The following is a 17,623-nucleotide window of genomic DNA, read 5'->3' as shown; positions in this document are numbered from 1 at the left end:
AACATACCTTTGTTTAAAAATATCCCCATATGTTTCGCAAGAATGGCTAAGCCAGTAGGCACCATGCTATACACTAACAGGAATGCTGAAACAGCCCAAATGCAAGGAAGAATTATTCTTGTATGCTCCCAAGACACATTCTTCCTCAGCTTAATTCACAAACAACAAAAATGTTACATCAACTTAAAAAGTAAAAATTAAAATAAAGTATTAACAAAGGCCCTCCTAAACCAACTTTACCTTTACCTAATTATTTTGGCTTCTAAACATCTCTAACACTGACAAAGGCCTAAATTAACTTGTTGAATTTCTAGAGCAAGAATCCCATAGGTACACTTACTGCTCACCATGGAAATGAAACATCAAGTCAAAAATATCCAATATGCTAGACCACTAAACTTGCAAGTAAACTGTATTCTACCCAAAAGAAATAAATTTCACTTTAAGACATTTGCAGGGCTAACGTGCCACAATAAATTCTCCTATTAATCAACAGTAAAGTGCTGAATTATATTAATTACCTGAATCACACTCACATTTATGATCTTCATTTATAGATTTCTTATCAAGTGAAAAGAGCCCTTTCTGTTGTAAAAGCTAAGCTGTTGTGCAAATATTATAAAAATAGGTACTTTAATTAGGAGCTATATACACAACAGAACTTCTGTTTTTTGTTAAGTACAGCTGACATAGCAGAGATGAAATATCCATGCAAATATTTATAAGGATCCTTAAAATGAAGAAAAAAGGACACTGCTATAGAACTTCCAATACCCTGGCATACAGCCACTTACTATGTTATATTAGATGATCTGGACCGATAAGCATCATGCCACCAACATGCTTTAGTTTCTTTTGTAGCTAAAGTTGATCTGTAAATTTTAAACTACAGCATACATTTGATCTATTTCTCATTAAAGTGTATCATTAAGTTTGAGGTTAAACTTTAGGCAAACTTCACATCTAGTCACATAACCAGCACAAGCAAGACATTAGTGCAAAGGGGAAGGTGTCAGTTGTACATAATGTGGACTCTTCCCCTAAATGCACGATGCAATAAAACAATTTTCAAATTTAAAGTTCAAGTGGACTACGATGAGAAAAAGCAAGAATTTCCTCTCCCAAATTTAAGACAAATTTCCAGAGCAACAAAAGGAAAGCAACCTCAGTTACAGGAGTCAAAAAAGCCAAACCCAAATTTGGAGAGTTGATAAGTAACTCCAAAATTCATCATGCTATGAAGACAGCATTCTCAAAAGAGCTCTAAACAAACTGCAAAACAAAATTGGCATTTAAGTTGAAATTGGCCAAGTGCTGCATAGAAATATGCTCACACACAACAGTCATGTTTAAGCCAGTGCATAGAGAAGATAAAAGCACTTATGGTAGTTGCAAATGTTAACAAGTCCATACAACTTGTACAGTTTAGCAATACGTCCATAGAAAAAGAACAGAGTAAGAGTAGAAATGCTCAAGCAAAACCAAAAAAAGATGACCTTCTGGCTGTATAAAATCCACAGAGCAGTTAGAGTAAAAAGACATCAGTGGAAAATACTCAACTCAGTCCCAAACACCCAACAGGCAAATAAGACCAGAATAGACAAGCCTTTGGCAGACAATTCTAAGAGCTTAAATATGGCATTACATTTCTAAATAACTCACAAAATATATTATATGGCATATTCATATTAAATACTGGGTAACCAACTCTGCAGATCTGATGCTAACAACGCTTCAGCCAATGACAGCAAGATGGAGCAAGCTGAGGGAATGCTGGTGTATCACAATGGTGCTCAAGGGAAATATTGTCAGCAAGTCGTGCTTCAAAAACAGTACTCTGGGACTCCACACTATCATCTGTGGAGCAAAACAAAGTTCTCTAGTTTTTCAGGGATGTGCCCTGCGTAGTATATGTTATGATTCACTATTACACGAGCAGCAAGACACTGCAATGTAGTATGATTTATGGGCTGGATTAAATTTTTTTCTATCTCCTTCTCATCCAGCAAATCACTAGCAGTTTGTTTATGTGAGTTTGTGGCATCAAAGTGTGAACCTGACTTGATAAGAAGATTCATGATGTCTGGATGGTTGTTCAGTGCAGCAATGTGTAATGGACTGTTGTTATCAGAATCTCTGACGTTTACATCAGCACCACATTCCACCAGGATAGCAGTAACTTGTAGAGAGGGGAATTTACAAACTGGGTAGCGACCCACACACGTAGTATTATTGTCAACAGCAAGGTGAAGTGGACTGAAGTTATTCTTCCCTCTAGGCTGAAGCTTAAGAAACTTGTAAATAGTCTGTTTCTTAAAATGTTCCTGTTCTGAACTGCAAGGTACTTTCTCCAACAAGCAAATTAAATGCAAAATGATGGAAAGGGCTTTGTTCAGCTGTATTGGATCAGGAAGACACTGGGTTTGTTTCATGGCCCGCTCTATTTCAAGAACGCTTTTGCACAGTATACCCATGAGATCATCAAATGTGACGGTAGTGCCTAGCAGGCCTTTTGCCCTATCCTGCAGCATGAAGGAAAAAAGTTCAGCAAATGACAGTAAACTGCTGGCTGTCATAGGGCTTAGTGGATCCAGATTGCTCTGCTGCATGTCCAAAGCATATTTCCATAAGTTGATGCAACGCTTGAAGTTTCCAGAGTCTGCATAGACAGCACCTCTATATCTAATATAGTAGGACGTATCTGGGTGAGAAGGGCCAAGAATACGTTCTCTAATTAGTAGTGCTTGCATTCTCATTTCATCGGGGTCTGCAATAAGATTTTCTAGCTCTTCTGAGCTGTTTACCTCTTTAGCATAATCATATGCCATAATTAGTGTTTGTGGGACAGGTTTGCTCAGGATATTAGTCCTATCACTGTATCTCATTTCCATAGCTCGTTTCCAGTATTTCAAAGCACCAAGCAGATCTCTCTTTTTATCCACAAATGTTGCTCCTAAAAGTTCCAGAGCATTTATGCGCTCAGCCTTACTGGTCTGTACGTGCTGGGTTAGAAAGTCCACGATATTTGTGTGGCCTGTCACGCTAGCTGACAGAAGCGGAGTCATTCCGTAACCATCTTTTTCCATTTTAGCACAATACTTGAGAAGCATCTTCATGATCTCCAAACTTCCAGATTCTGCACAGTCATGTAACGCTGTGTTTCCTGCAAGAGAGGAAACACAATTACACAAATTGTAATTAAATTATAGTCCAATATGCTAATAGTTAAAAAAAAATAGTTAAAACATACTTTACAAACCCCAAACATTACCAGTTATAAAACCAGCTGTTTTGACATCTATGGACAAGGCTTAGATGACAAGTCAAAATATTCAGGACCTGATTAAATAACAAGGCTGCCAGGCAGTTACACAAATCAAAATGCTCAATATTATTGCCTGAAAGAATTAAACAGGTTATAGGGATCTTTTTGTCTCATTCTTCAAAAAACCAGAATTAAAACAGAACTCTCCACTACACAAAAGCACAGGAACAGACAATTCCGTTGTGTTTAAAGTCAAGCAAGTGGGGTAAAAGACCAGCTTGGCTGCACAGAGAACTCCTTGTGAAGGCTCAAGAGAAAAAAGAAATTGTATGATCTCTGGAAGCAAGGTCAGGCTTTGCAGAAAGATTACAGAGCTGTGGTTCATATATGCAGGGAGAAGACACAAAAGGCCAAAGCTCAATTAGAGTTGAAACTGGCCAGTGTCGTACTGGACAACAAGAAAGGCGTTTTTAGGTATGTTAATAGCAAGAGGAGGTCTAAAGAAAACACTGGAGTGATACCTGTTGACGATGGTCACCTGACTAAGAGGGATGAAGAAGAAGCAGAGGCATTTAATGCTTTTTTTGCCTCAGTCTTTAATAATACTGATAGACCTTGGGCTTCCCGATCCTCTAAATCAGAGGACCATGAGCGTGGGAACAGTGACTTTCCATTGATGGACGCTGAATTTGTAAGGGAGCAGCTGTATCAGCTGAATCTTCACAAGTGCATGAGGCCTGATGGGATTCAGCCCAGAGTACTGAAGGAGCTAGCAGATGTTATGGCAGGACCCCTCTTGATCAGCTAGCAAAGGTCTTGGGGAGGTCCCTGCTGACTGGAAGATAGACAATATTATTCCAGTTTACAAGAAGGGCAAGGGATGTCCCAGGAAGCTACATGCCTGTTAGTCTAACCTCAGTACTTGGAAAAATTATGGAGAAGATTATACTGGGTACTATTGAAAAGCATTTAAAGAACAATAGAGTCATCAGGCACACTCAACATGGGTTCACAAAGGGAAGTCCTGTTTAACCAATTTGATATGTTTCTATGATAAAGTCCTCTGTCTAGTGGATGAAGGGAAGGTGGTGGATGTAGTTTTTCTGGATTTTAGTAAGGCTTCTGATGTTGTCCCTCACAGCATCCTTCTGGACAAGCTGTCCAGCTGTGAGAGTTGCAGGTTCATAGCACGCTGCCTGAAGAACTGTCTGAAGGGCAGGGCTCAACAGATTGTGGTGAATGGGCTACAGCTGACTGGTGACTGGCCACCAGTGGTGTTCTTCAGGGCTCAATTCTAGGGCCAGTTCTGTTCAATGTATTTGTCAATGATCTGGATGCAGGAGTTGAATGCACCATTAGCAAGTTTTCTGATGATACCAAACTGGGAGGTGCTTTTGACTCTCATGGGACCAGAGACCTTGCAGAGGGATCTAGATAGACTGGAGCACTGGGCAATGATTAATGGGATGAAATTTAGCAAATACAAGGGCTGGGTTCTGCACCTGGGATGGAGTAATGCCAGGCACAAGTACAACTTGGGAGTGGAGTGGCTGGAGAGCAGCCGTGCAGACAGGGATCTGGAGGTGCTGGTTGACAACAGGGTTAATACAAGTCAGCAGTGTGCCCTGGCAGCAAGAAGGGCAAACCGCATCCTGGGGTGCACCAAACACAGCACAGCCAGCCGGTCAGAAGAGGTGATTATCCCTCTGTGTTTAGTGGTGGTGTGCCCTCACCTCAAATACTGTGTGCAGTTCTGAGCCCCACAATTTAAAAAGGATGTTATGATCCTTGAATTCATCCAGAGGAGAGCAACAAAACTGGTGGAAGGGCTGGAAGGCATGTCCTGTTAGGAGGGGCTGAGGACTCTGGATTTGACTAGTTTGGAGAAAAGGAGGCTGAGGGGCAGCCTCATTGCTCTCTACAGCTTCCTGAGGAGGGGAAGTGGAGAGGGAGGTGCTGAGCTCTTCTCCCTGGGATCCAGTGACAGGACTCGTGGGAATGGCTCAAAGCTGTGTCAGAGGAGGTTCAGACTTGACATTAGGAGGCATTTCCTTACCAAGAGGGTGGTCAAACACGGGAACAGCCTTCCTGGAGAGGTGGATCACGCCCCAAGCCTGTCAGTGTTTAAGAGGCATTTAGACAATGCCCCTCATAACGTGCTTTAACTTCTGGTCAGCCCATAGGTGGCCAGGCAGTTGGACTAGATGATTGTTGTAGGTCCCTTCCAACTGAAATAGTCTATTCTATAAGGGATTTTGTATTTGATTTTGAGTATGAAACAGAAACTTAAGCTCGCTACCTCTGTGTTGTTACATTTTTCCCTTCTTCCCTTGTCAAATTTCCCTTCCTCTCTATCACCCATCAATGATTTAAAAATAATGAAGTCTGTAAGAAAATTAAAGCTGGGCTAACTCAACACTGGCTTTGTTTGCCTCTGTACTGTATCTCTTCCTCTCTCTCTCTGCCAATCCTTTTGATTTACATGTTTTGAGGCAATAATTGTACACAATGGAAAATACAGTCCATGATAACAGGCCCTTCATCTCAGCTGGGGCCTTTGAGACTGCCAGTATATTCTAAGAGAGCTGGATATTTTGTCAAGCACATGTATATACCCAGACAAACTATTCTTAACGCTTTCTTAGGTCTTTATCCTTAAGTCCCACATTGATACCTCTGCTCCTCTAGTCAGGATTCCCAAAGCCAAGAAGATAAAAATGCCTTCAACACACAGCCATCTATCTTTTAAGTGTCTTATCATTTATATGCAGATTATTTCTCATTAGCATGACATTGCACAGTCTTTTATTTAAAGGCACTCTGGTTCTAACACCATGGAGGGAAATTTCTAGTAAGCACTAGTGACACCTGTTTGAAAACCCTACTCACAGAAAATTAGAAAGCAAGCATTGGACATCTCAGTTAAATATTTAACTATTAGGCTTCAACTAGATGAAAATTTTGCTTAACTTCAAATATGAGCACTTCACTGAAGGAGAAGGAAAAAAATTGAGACAAACTCTTCTGGTCCCCTCCCAGCATAACAAAATCTCTTATGCTGTTCACTGCTTATAAAATTACACAATTTAAATCTACCTTGTTCTTTATAATGTATTACACATACCACAGATTTAATATGTAAATTATTAACAGAAAGCTCATGTAAAAATCCCTCCCCTTCAGATTTCTTACATCATTAGCCCTGCAAATTCCAGTTAACTGCCAATCAGATCATCAGTTTCAGTTACACTGCCAGCAAGTTTCCACATTCACAAATGAGACCTTCCCTTCTAAAGGTTCTCTGCCCATTCATAGTAATCAGATTTGGCTTTTAAAAGTTAAGAGAGGAGTTTCCTGAAACTTCTTTATTTGCATTTTTTTGTAGGCTATTTTTTAATGCCAACAAGATAGCGATTTACAGTGCACTTTGCTGTTGTATTTCTAGTCTCTAATAGATTTACAGTGGGCCAGGAAACAAAGCAGTAGTCTTGAAATCTTCAGCTCATGTTTGGGTAAGTGTGTAGTTGTAGATATATAGCCTACTGATCTAAATGGCTTCTATTTAACTTCATACACTTTAATTTTTTTTCCACACTGGTATCTAGAATGTGCAGTTCACTCTTTAGCTAATGAAACTCAAATCAAAAGTGTGCCTGGAGTCTGTCTTAAAAGCTGAACACTGTATAGAAATAAATTTAAACTAAAATGGAGGTAAAAGTCTTTCTGCTAATTCATTACTTCTGACAAGAACATATTGTTTACACCATGTTAAATACAATTAACTGAAAAGCAAAACATCTGAAGTTCATATATGTACATAAGGAAAAATGACTCACAAAATACACTTAGAAAAAGAAAAACTGATCCATTTTCATTTCAATTATAAGAACCTGATCTAGGTGTATTCAAGTAATTTTAGGTTTTCTAGCTTTTACGTATGTGACTCCATAGCACACTTATCTTCTTTCTAACAACACAGAGTAAGAGGATATAAAGTTGAAGAAAAATCCTAAAAGCAAAATTCATAAATATCTGGTCAAACCATAATGACTGTCCTCTAAATTCAATACCCACTTGTCACTAGCAGAACCAGATACCTTAGATCCACAATGTAGACCTCTATTCTGTGTTTTGAATTATCAGATTATCATGTAGTAGCTTGCTTTTATCTTCTGTTGACTAGCCATCAAGAAAAGAAAATGTTAATCCAATGCTTTTCCAAGTTTTGGTATGCAGAAAAAGAACGACATAGAGACTTAAGGTCTGTTCAGGTGAAATTTTTCTAATTTGCACTGGGCATTTGTTTCCCTACTAGTATATCCCAATCATCCCCTCCTCACTTTTCCTCTTCTAATCTTTCAGTTCTCCAAACTTTACATTTAAATTGGTCTGCTGCTTCTTGCTCAAACTTGGTTTGTGAACCAGCTGAAGAAGAACTGACAGCACATTTCAAGGCCTCTTTGCTGCTCTCAATTCCAGCAACCAGAAGAACAGCAGTAAGAAGGAACAGGAGTTATTCAGGATAAACTGAGTCTCAATCCAGGCTCACCAGATACCAAAATTTAGCTGACACACTAACTGAATTCATACAAAAGAGGTGTAAAAAGTTCTTTTCAAAAGCTTATGACTCCAGTTTAACGGGTTTTTGCAATTATAGCAGAGCTATGAACATATTTTCCCCCAAAACCAATATTTTAAGTGCAAGTTAAAAACATTAAAAAAATACAGAAAATATCAGATTGTTTCATTAACAGACAGTGAACTTAACTTGCAAAATATTATTTTCCTGGGACATTTCTGATTTCAGTGATTTTACTATAATTCACTAACAAATAAGCTGAGGGAGACACCTCAACACAAAATGGCACCTGAGATATCTGTTAGCTTAAGATTCCCAAAGCTAAATCAGTTCATACAATGGCAAGTGATTGTCAATCTTTAATACCTTAGGCAATTCTTATCACTAATAGAGAGTGTTAAGTCAGTTACAGGTCTGGCCACACTACAGTCTCTACCAAGACCAACAGAATTTCCAATCACAGGAACAGAAATTTAACCAAATATAGGTGAAGCTTGGCAAATTTGGCATGCATGGTTTCTCAGCTATAATTCCCTCTGTCTTTATTACACATCACAGACCAGTAAATTGTTGCTACCTCAATACTGAGGACTATGAGACCTTTAAATTCCCAAAACGGAAAGGTGTCAAAAGCAGACAAATACACAAACTTGCCAACACACAGACATTTAAGTTTTCTTGCTCTGCTGGAGAATATCTAGCTAAAACGCAACTACAGCAGTCAATCCAGAACTAAAGACTGTCCGGTTCCTTAGACCATCTTCACTTCTGCACTCAGTGATGAAGGCAAAACCAGATGCATCTGGGCGTTGGCTGAGCCACCAGTTTATGCAGCCATTTCAGGCTATATTTAAGTCCAATACCATCATCCCTCACAGCACAGCTCTGAGACACTGGAATTGGCACCTATTTTCTACCTTCAGGTCACTATTTTTAGATATTTTAAAAGTTGTAACACAAAAGCATACTAAAGACAAATAAACCAAAAGGTATTACTAACACCAATAGCTTCACGGCTATTAATATACATTTTGCTGGCTTTGACAATAGAACCAATGGAAGCTATTCATATGACATATAATGCTGCTCTTGATGCTCTTTTATCAATTGCCAGGCATATATGTTATGCCACATTAATACTAAAGAAATCCACACAAATTAAGCTTGACCATTGTCTGGGTGAATTCAGGTCCAGTCCAGCCATGGGGGAAATATGCTTAAGATTCCAAGGAATCTCACTACTCCGTCCAACTGGATATCCTTTTTAAAAAAAAAAATGGTATTTTATTTGTATTACAATTACTGACTTAACCTTAAACAGCTGTTACTGACAGCATATCAGAAGTAGCATAATTTTTTAGCTACTTATATTGTAGCAACCCTTAGAGTTAAAATAACCATAGTTATTTTAAGCCATGTACAAACCAATAAAAGAAGGCCATCACCACTAATTTTTAGTGGCTGCACCTCACTTCAGTTTGACTGACTGGTACAGGTATAGCAGTCAGAAGGATACACTGCAAACCAAGTTTCCACAGACTAGAACTGGACACAGGTAGACAAGACAGTTGAGAGCTGCCAACTTAAAAAACTGTAAACCCCAAACTTAGGAAATAACAAGGTTACCAGCTATCTACATCTAGCAAGCATCAAGTGTTAGAATTGGAGGAAGAATCTGAAAGAAAACATGGCAGTGGCATTAATATCTAATTCAAAGTCTATGTTCCACATATTGTCCAGGAATTGAACAGTGCAAAAAGTATGGCAAATCAACCATTATTCTGTGAATTAACTCATCCATTTCAAAACCACTATATTGTCTACAGTGACAGGACACAGTGGCTGAACACAATTCAGCAGTTGATTAAATTCTTGTACTCTTTTATTCAGTAACAAACTAAAAGTCAACATTCTATCTACTGCTTTATTAAAAAGGATAAAAGCTGAAAATAAGTAAAAGTAATTTGAAAGTCATTCTTTTTGATAAGTAGTTTTCCACGGGACACATACGAAGATGTTGGACAAATCAAAATATTTTTTTAAAGGTGGGAACGACTACTTCAAAATAGGTTTCCCTAATGTTCTTAACCCAATTGTAATTCCAAAATGTTCTGTAGGCATTTAATCACATGTAGAAGATAGCTCATATTACAACAACACGAAAGCATTGTTCCTGCACAGAAGCAAAACTGGACTGGAAATGTTTCATGTGCTGGTAATGTCTGCTAGGAAGTGAGTGCCACTATACTGTATTGCCAATACCACTTACAAGCAGTTTCTATCTGTGTAAAACTTGACTAATCACATTTCCTAATAACTAACTCTAATTAAATTTTAACAGAATAACCCCACCTCCAGTCCTTCCAAATACAGCAAAAACAAATTAAGGAAAAAGTGTGGTCAGTTGACACCCCAGCTTAATGTTTAATTCTTTTGTACAGTCTTCCATTAAAAGTGGTATGTATGAACATTACACAAACACTTCACATACCACAAAACTAATTCTCCAACTATCCAGTGTTACCAAAAGCTTACTGGAGTGGGGGGTGGGCATTCAAATTCATAATGAGGCCATGTCTTTCTGTGTCAGAAGCAAATCATTCTCAAAATAGACTGGTGGCTTATGACATAGGAATGAAAGAAAATGAAGCAGTGACACAGAAAGTAATTTGACTTGATTTGCAAACAATTAAGTACATCCACTTCCTAATACTTACAAAATGCTTGATCAAATTTATGGGTAATAAAACTTGCATTAAAATTTAGTATCAATCTGATTTCATATCCAAGATCTTTTAACATAAGAGAAAAAAAAAAATTAAATGACTGACCAGTATGTAAAATTAACCACATGTTCAAGGCCAGGCTGGATGAGGCTTTGAGCAACCTGGTCTAGTGGGAGGTGTCCCTGCCCATGGCAGGGGGGTTGAAACTCGATGATCTTTATGGTCCCTTCCAACCCAAAACATTCTATGATTCTATTTGTTTTTGCAGCCTTAGAGATAAAATCAATCACTTATTATTAAATTGTTCATATAACAGATTTTTTTTTCTAATAGAGCACTTGAAGTAATTAAGTCTTCCAAGAGTTATACCGATAGAAAAAAGTATTGCTACATACATACCAACATGGACAGTGCACAAGAAAACTGCAGAAAAAATACATCCCCTATGCTTAGTATGCATGACAAAGAAAAACTAAAGGTATATCTTCCCTTTAAGAAGAAATTAAGTAAAATTGCAATGAACTGCTAATCTCAGTTATTTTAATCTAGTTTCTATATTCTGTAATGGAATAATTGATCCCTTGCTCACCAAAGTACTTCATGAGAACTTGTATTACCAAGACAAAAAGCATGCTGTTAATAATTTAATTTCAACACAAAACTTTTTATCTGAAATTCAATAATTCACTGATTTAAAAACTTATTTTATTTACAGACATTCCTACTGAAGTTCAGTTTCCATATAGCATTACACACCAAATACCTACAAAATACAGTGCATCGTGCCATGTAATATCAAACAAAAAAAAAAGGACAAAAGAAATAAACAAAACCTACAAACCAAAAAAAAAAGGACACAGTACACTTTCAGAGAGAGGGTTTATTCACAAGGGGAAATAAAGAAAGGCAAAAAAAAAAGAAGGGGGGGAGCTTTGTTTTAGTTTTTGTTTGGTGTTTCCCCCACCCAAAATGAATCTCAGCAAGCAGACAAGACAAAAAACCTCAAGAGAGAACAAACCTGTCAGACTCCTTAGTGTTTACTGCAAGAGAAAATTTTTTTTAATGCATACTAAACCACACTCATTATAGAGCAGAGTGTAAATCTCCCTAATCCCCCTATTTCTGGGTCTGCCAAGTCTGTAAAAGATGTATTTTTCGCCTTACCGGCAGGTTTGAGTGTTACATTTTCCAGTACCCCACATAAATGACTACTATATGTACAACCTTGACACAGTAGCCACACAGATTGACATCTGTATGCTTCTTTACTTTACAAAAAGAGGAAGAGAAGGCTTGTCTTCCATATTATTTTACAAAGCTTTTCTAATCCTATACTGTGGCTGGCTGTGGAATTTAAGAACAAGATTTTGATTCATAGTGTTATTGTGCATTTTCAAAATACCTGAGTCCCTCCAACTGCTATGGTAGTATAGAAGACAATAAACGACAAAGAATCAGGGCTTGCAACCAAACATTCCTGCGCAGATCTCAAGAGACACATAAGGAATGCCTAGTCCAGCAGTTCTTAGGAAATTGCCTAATACAATTAGTCTTTTGGCTAGCAGATGAGTCTGCTAACTGGAGAAGAAGAACAGAGTTAGGGAAGACCACTTGTAAAAACCACAAATATCACCCTGAAGAGAAAGAGGCCACATACGAAGCAGCTGAGCAACTGAAAGACTTAAAAGCTATGTTCAGAAAAAAAACTTGGCTTTCAAGTATATATTTTAGAAAAGAGTATTTATTCCCTGCGCCATTACATTCACACCATGCTGGCTATCAGCATCTGTGTACTTTATCTGCAATTTAACTTGTTAATTGCAGAAAGGGAGGGAATGAATGTCCACTATTGCAGAAAGTCTGGTGGAGGAGGAAAAGGCATAACACAAATTATCAGAATGTGCAATGCAAATTTTCATAATGCAAGATCTAACTGTCCTGTCTGGAGTTAGAACAGAAGTACAAGCTCCTTCTAAAACAGTCCGCATGCAAAATAATTGTATTGGGGCAATTATATTAAATATTTAAAATACAAGATCCAACAAACACAGCCCAGACGTGTAATCTTGAAAGCCCAAGGATTGCTACCGCTTGAATTACAAGACTAAGCATTTCCCTCCCTACACATAGCAGCTAAATGAAGACCGTGCACAGAAACACATCAGGGAAACACTGTATTCAAGAATCCAGAGGTCTGTTCTGAACACGGCAAGGGAGCACCACTCTAACAACAGATCAGTGGCAGCCTTTGCAACACAGCAGAACAGAAAACTGCACACAGCGGACACAGAACATCCTCCTCATCCAGCACAAAGGTAGGCCTGTGCTTCACTTCAGGTTTAGTTCTAGGGTTCTACCTGCTCCCAAAAGACCTCAGGTTCTTCCTAGTCTAGCATTATTCACACCACTTCTTCTTTTAAGAGCTGCATAAAAGCTTTAAGATCTTTACATTTTAAGTTTTTGTTTTTTCTTTAAAAAAAAACCCAACAGTTACCATTTTAGATATTAGTACATATCAGTGAAACTTATTAAGCTTTGTTATTTTTATTCTGCAGCTTCTTTAAACAGGAGTAATATATTGGAGAAGCCTCTGAATTAGAAAGAGAGTGGTGAATTAACTCAATTTGTAAGTGTTGCTTTGGCTCCTTTTGCTTTTCTACAGAAACCCCCAGATACCTACAGATATTTTTGTTACTTTCCAAATTCTATGAGAAAAAAAACCCCACTCTTCTTACTCAAAGTATCAGGTTTTTGGCCTCACTCACTATGTTCATGTAATACAAAACATTTTTTAAAAAAACGTTTGTTTACTTTTGTGTTGCCTGTGCTTCCTAAAAGTTTGGTGAAACTTAAATTCAGATTTGCAAAACAGTAGAAACAAAGACAACTAAAGGCTCATGCTTTAAATTCAGAACCACTGGCCACCTTTCACAGTATGGCACCTATCTACCTGGAACATGTTGTTCTTCACCACCATCTCCTGTGAGACAGTGTCAGACCTACATTTTACCTCAGTGTAGCATCTCATCTGACTCAGACTCAGCAGTCTTTATGAATTGTTCCCCATCTCTACTTCTGCACTTCCACAACTGTCTCACAAGACCCTCTGCATTCTGAATTTCCATAGTCCAAAACACAGTTGCAGGATTCTGCCTGTATTTTAGAATCAAGATTTCACTGTATGTTTTCACTCTTTCATACCATGCCCTTAGTTATCACACTGATTTTTAGATGCCTGTGATGTTACCTATTTTCTCATCTCAAGGTATTTGGATTTTTCCCTGTAACTGTCAACCCTTCAGAACATTCTCATATGTTCATCATTCCCAGCTCCACATTTTCCCGGTTTTAAAAATATGAATAAAGTTATACCTTGCAATCTGGAAACCCAGTGGAAAAACACAAAGAATAGTTCAAGCAATTTTGCCCCCCGGCCATGGTTTTAAGAATAATGTCTGGAAAAGAACCTATAGTAATCTCCCACCTCTACTGAAGCTAGATAGTTTTGTTCTTATAAGGAGCATTGTAACTTTAAATGCAGCAAAATTTACAGTAGCTAAAGTGTTTACATCTTTCACAGAAGAGTAGACTCCTCCATACATGGCCCAGGAAGGGGCCTATCTGAAAAGAATTCAGACACAAGGATAGCAACAACTTTTAGCACTCAAGAGCAGAGCACCCCAGTTCTCTGTATCTCCCTACTACAAGTGCAGCCACACTCTGTCAACTGTTTAGTATGCAGCAGGGAGGAGTAGACACTGAAAATAAAACATAGAGACTTCAATGTGGAACACGTTAATGTAGAATAAATTCTGTTGCAAATACTGTTTTTGAAACTAATAGCTACTCAACATTCATCCAAAACAAAGTTCAGACAGCTGTTGAGGCTCAGCCACTGCAATACCCGTACTGCTGCAATACTTAGGGCTACCAGTTTTGCTTAGTTCTTCTGCCTTTCCACAACTGACTTTCACTTTCGGGGTTCATAGTACTTTCTTTCTCTCTTCCTTTACCTTACCACTGTTTATTAAATAACTTCAAAGATCAGACTGCTTTAAAACACCAGAAAGTACGCTTGTGTCAGAGGGGATTTCCACATACAAAAACATATTCCACATAACTTGACCAACAGATTCTATGTACACACATCCATTTGTACACATAGCAGTCCAAAGTATAAAATGAATTCTAGTGAGCTAAAACATATCCAATCCAACTTTTTTTTTTATTTCAATGAGGATCAGTTATCCTTTATGAACCTCTGCTCATGTGCCTAGTTGTGAGTCACACAGAAACTAAAGGAAACAGAGAGAGGAAGAAATTAAGATTATAATAGATACTGAGAGCACTGAGAAAATCCTCAGGAGTGCATGGTTGCCATTCAGTCATTTAAACAAATAAAAATAAGAGTAATGAATAAGTAAAGCGGACAATAAAGACCAATAAAATAAAGCCTACTCCAACACAAAATTAAGATGAAAAAGAGCTGCAGGGATACATCTTCTTCCCTGTTACATCAGATATTTAACAGTGCTGCTCTATCTATCATATAAAGGGATTGGTTTAAAACTAAAAAACAACACACACTTTATATTTAGCTTGTTATTCCAAGAACCCTGTCTAGAAAAACAACATTTTAATCCTATCACAAGTCCATGATGATTCATAAGCAACCTTAAATTCTTACAAAGGAAGATTTATTTTGCTCTGCCCACCTCTATGACAAATCCGTAGTTTAGCTTTTTTTACATTAAACCCACATATCTGCCTGATTTGCTGAAAAAAGGCATATTTAACTGAATAGCTTTTCCAAAGATTACTCTCATATCAGCATGTACCACTATTATACAATATTCCAGACACAAAGTATACTTTAACAGAAATAACTGTAAAGCATAGTATGCTGTCACAATCGTAATTCGCCAGAAACAATGGAAGTATTATGCCACAAAAAGGCTTATTAGCAGATTAGTTCTACACATATACATATATATATATGTGTGTATATATATATACACATATACACACACACATAAAATAAGCTGCTAAAACACAATCCTGGCTCAGTGAGCTTAAAATTAACCATAGCCTGCAATAATTAGTATGCTTTTCAGGTAAATATCACACCCGCATACAAGTTTGAGATGTAATAAAAAAATCCAGTAGTTAAACCACAAGATCCACAAAATGATGATCACAGTAAAAATTACAGAATCTTCACTTTGAATCACAACACCAGGGTAATTGTAAAGAGGGGCTAAGAGGTGTCCTTCGCCATCTGTGCACCACTGGAACTCCTTCTGTTGGGACCACAGTCACCTGCAGCTTAGTTTGTTTAATCCTAATATATATTTTTGTTTACCAACACTGAAAGACGGTCCAAAATTATTCAAGAATTTGGAGGGAGAGGAGGATGAATAGCAAATTGGTTATTCATTTCCAATGTAGAAAAGAATTTTTTTCCTTTATGCATCTTTCCTTGTACTAGCCTTATTGGTACAGGTCAGTTTTATGTACAATGTATTTGGTTTGGTAAGAAACAGTATGAAAAACAAGAACATATGCTCATATATTTGAATATGTGGCTACACCAACCTACTACAAAGAGGAGTTCTTGGGAAGTTTATTAGCTTTTCGCACATGCATAAATATGACATTTCATATGACTAAGTCTTTTTAAGAACTTAAGGGGTTTAAGATTAAAATGTATCAATTTAGAACAAAATTATACAACCCGTGTTAACAAAGGATTATATTGAAAAAAAACAACAAAAAACCCCCCCCCCCCCCCCCTCCAAACAGTAAAAGCATAGCTAAATACACATTATGTCTTACTCATCCACTTCATGAGACTAGAAGAATGTTTTTGGATGTCAGTCTCCTAAAGAAGGGTAAATTAGTAACTTTACCCCTACTATAAGGAAAGTGAAAAAATTAACTTACCTTTAACACTTTTTCTGTTAACATCAGCTCCTTTTTCAAGTAAATACTGTGCAATTTCCTTGTGGCCTTTATAACACGAGATCATCAGGCACGTATGCCCATGACGGTTTGATACTTCGAGGTCAGCTTTGTGCTCCACAAGGTATTTTACTATTTCCAGGTGACCATCAAAACAGGCAGCTCTAAGCGGTGTTGAATTTGTCAGAGTTGTATTGTTGACAGATGCACCATGATCTAACAGACACTGAACAACCTTCAGGTGGCCAGCCGCTGATGCTGCCCATAATGGTGGAGCCCCCTCAATGGTCTCACCATCAAAATTCACTGAACCACCAACTTCTATTGACGCAGAGCAATGGTCCAACAAGTATTCCACCATGTCAAGATGACCATAACGGGCTGCCATCAAAAGTGGCGTGGCACCATTGGTTTTCTCTGACATCAGTAGGGCCACCTCTTCTCTTGATTTGCTTGCCAGTAACTTGGAAAGGAGCCGCAGCTTGCCATCACGAGCTGCATTGAACACTGCTGTCTTTAGATCCATTTAGTCTGTACCTCTCTGCCTCCTGAAGGATACACGCCCGCCTTTTTCAGTGTCAAAAGCTTACTGAAAACGCACAGTCCAAACAGAATATCCCCAGCTTCTTCTCAGATCAGTTTCACTTAGATGGGACAACATGGAGACTCTGAACAGGGTTCTGATAAAGCATAGGCTACGCTTGTTACAAACCTGCAAGAGAAAGAACAGTGGATGTTTTGATCGCCTATTTCACAAACAACTGACAGCAACTGTATTTTCCTACAGCTACCTCAAATACCTCGCTGCTGTGGTGCACCGACCGCCAGCTGCCTTCCTCGGGAGCCCCTCCCCGGACTGCTCGGTGCTTCCCGAGGAAAGCCGTTGATGGGTAAGGGGCTAATCCTACCAGCGTGTTATCCGTACCGGCCACAGAAAAAACCTCTTCTCCTTTACAGCGTTACGATCCGTACCCCTGACTTGATCTTGAGGAGCAGCCTGAGGAAAGAGCCCCCTTTCCTCCCTGCTCCCCCGCAGATCCCGTAGACACGCACCCCCCGGGCGAAAGCTAGGGGGGGAAGGCGACGCACAAC

The 17,623-nt window shown here is 38.4% G+C and overlaps 1 protein-coding gene across 1 annotated transcript; it reads right to left on the bottom strand.

Moving 5' to 3' along the window:
* Nucleotides 1-615: 615 nt before the first annotated feature.
* On the bottom strand, nucleotides 616-17,057 carry FEM1C (fem-1 homolog c (C. elegans)). Its single transcript, XM_010078591.1, has 2 exons — nucleotides 16,514-17,057; nucleotides 616-3,163 (listed from the first exon to the last, which is right to left on the bottom strand). The coding sequence occupies exons 1-2, from the start codon at nucleotides 17,055-17,057 to the stop codon at nucleotides 1,854-1,856; spliced, it is 1,854 nt and encodes a 617-aa protein (XP_010076893.1). The 3' UTR covers nucleotides 616-1,853.
* Between the last annotated feature and the right edge of the window lie 566 nt (nucleotides 17,058-17,623).

The sequence above is a fragment of the Pterocles gutturalis genome, unplaced genomic scaffold, assembly GCF_000699245.1.
Source record: "Pterocles gutturalis isolate BGI_N339 unplaced genomic scaffold, ASM69924v1 scaffold2483, whole genome shotgun sequence".
In the NCBI taxonomy this organism is placed as follows: domain Eukaryota; kingdom Metazoa; phylum Chordata; class Aves; order Pterocliformes; family Pteroclidae; genus Pterocles; species Pterocles gutturalis.
This window is presented reverse-complemented; position numbering and strand designations above follow the sequence as displayed.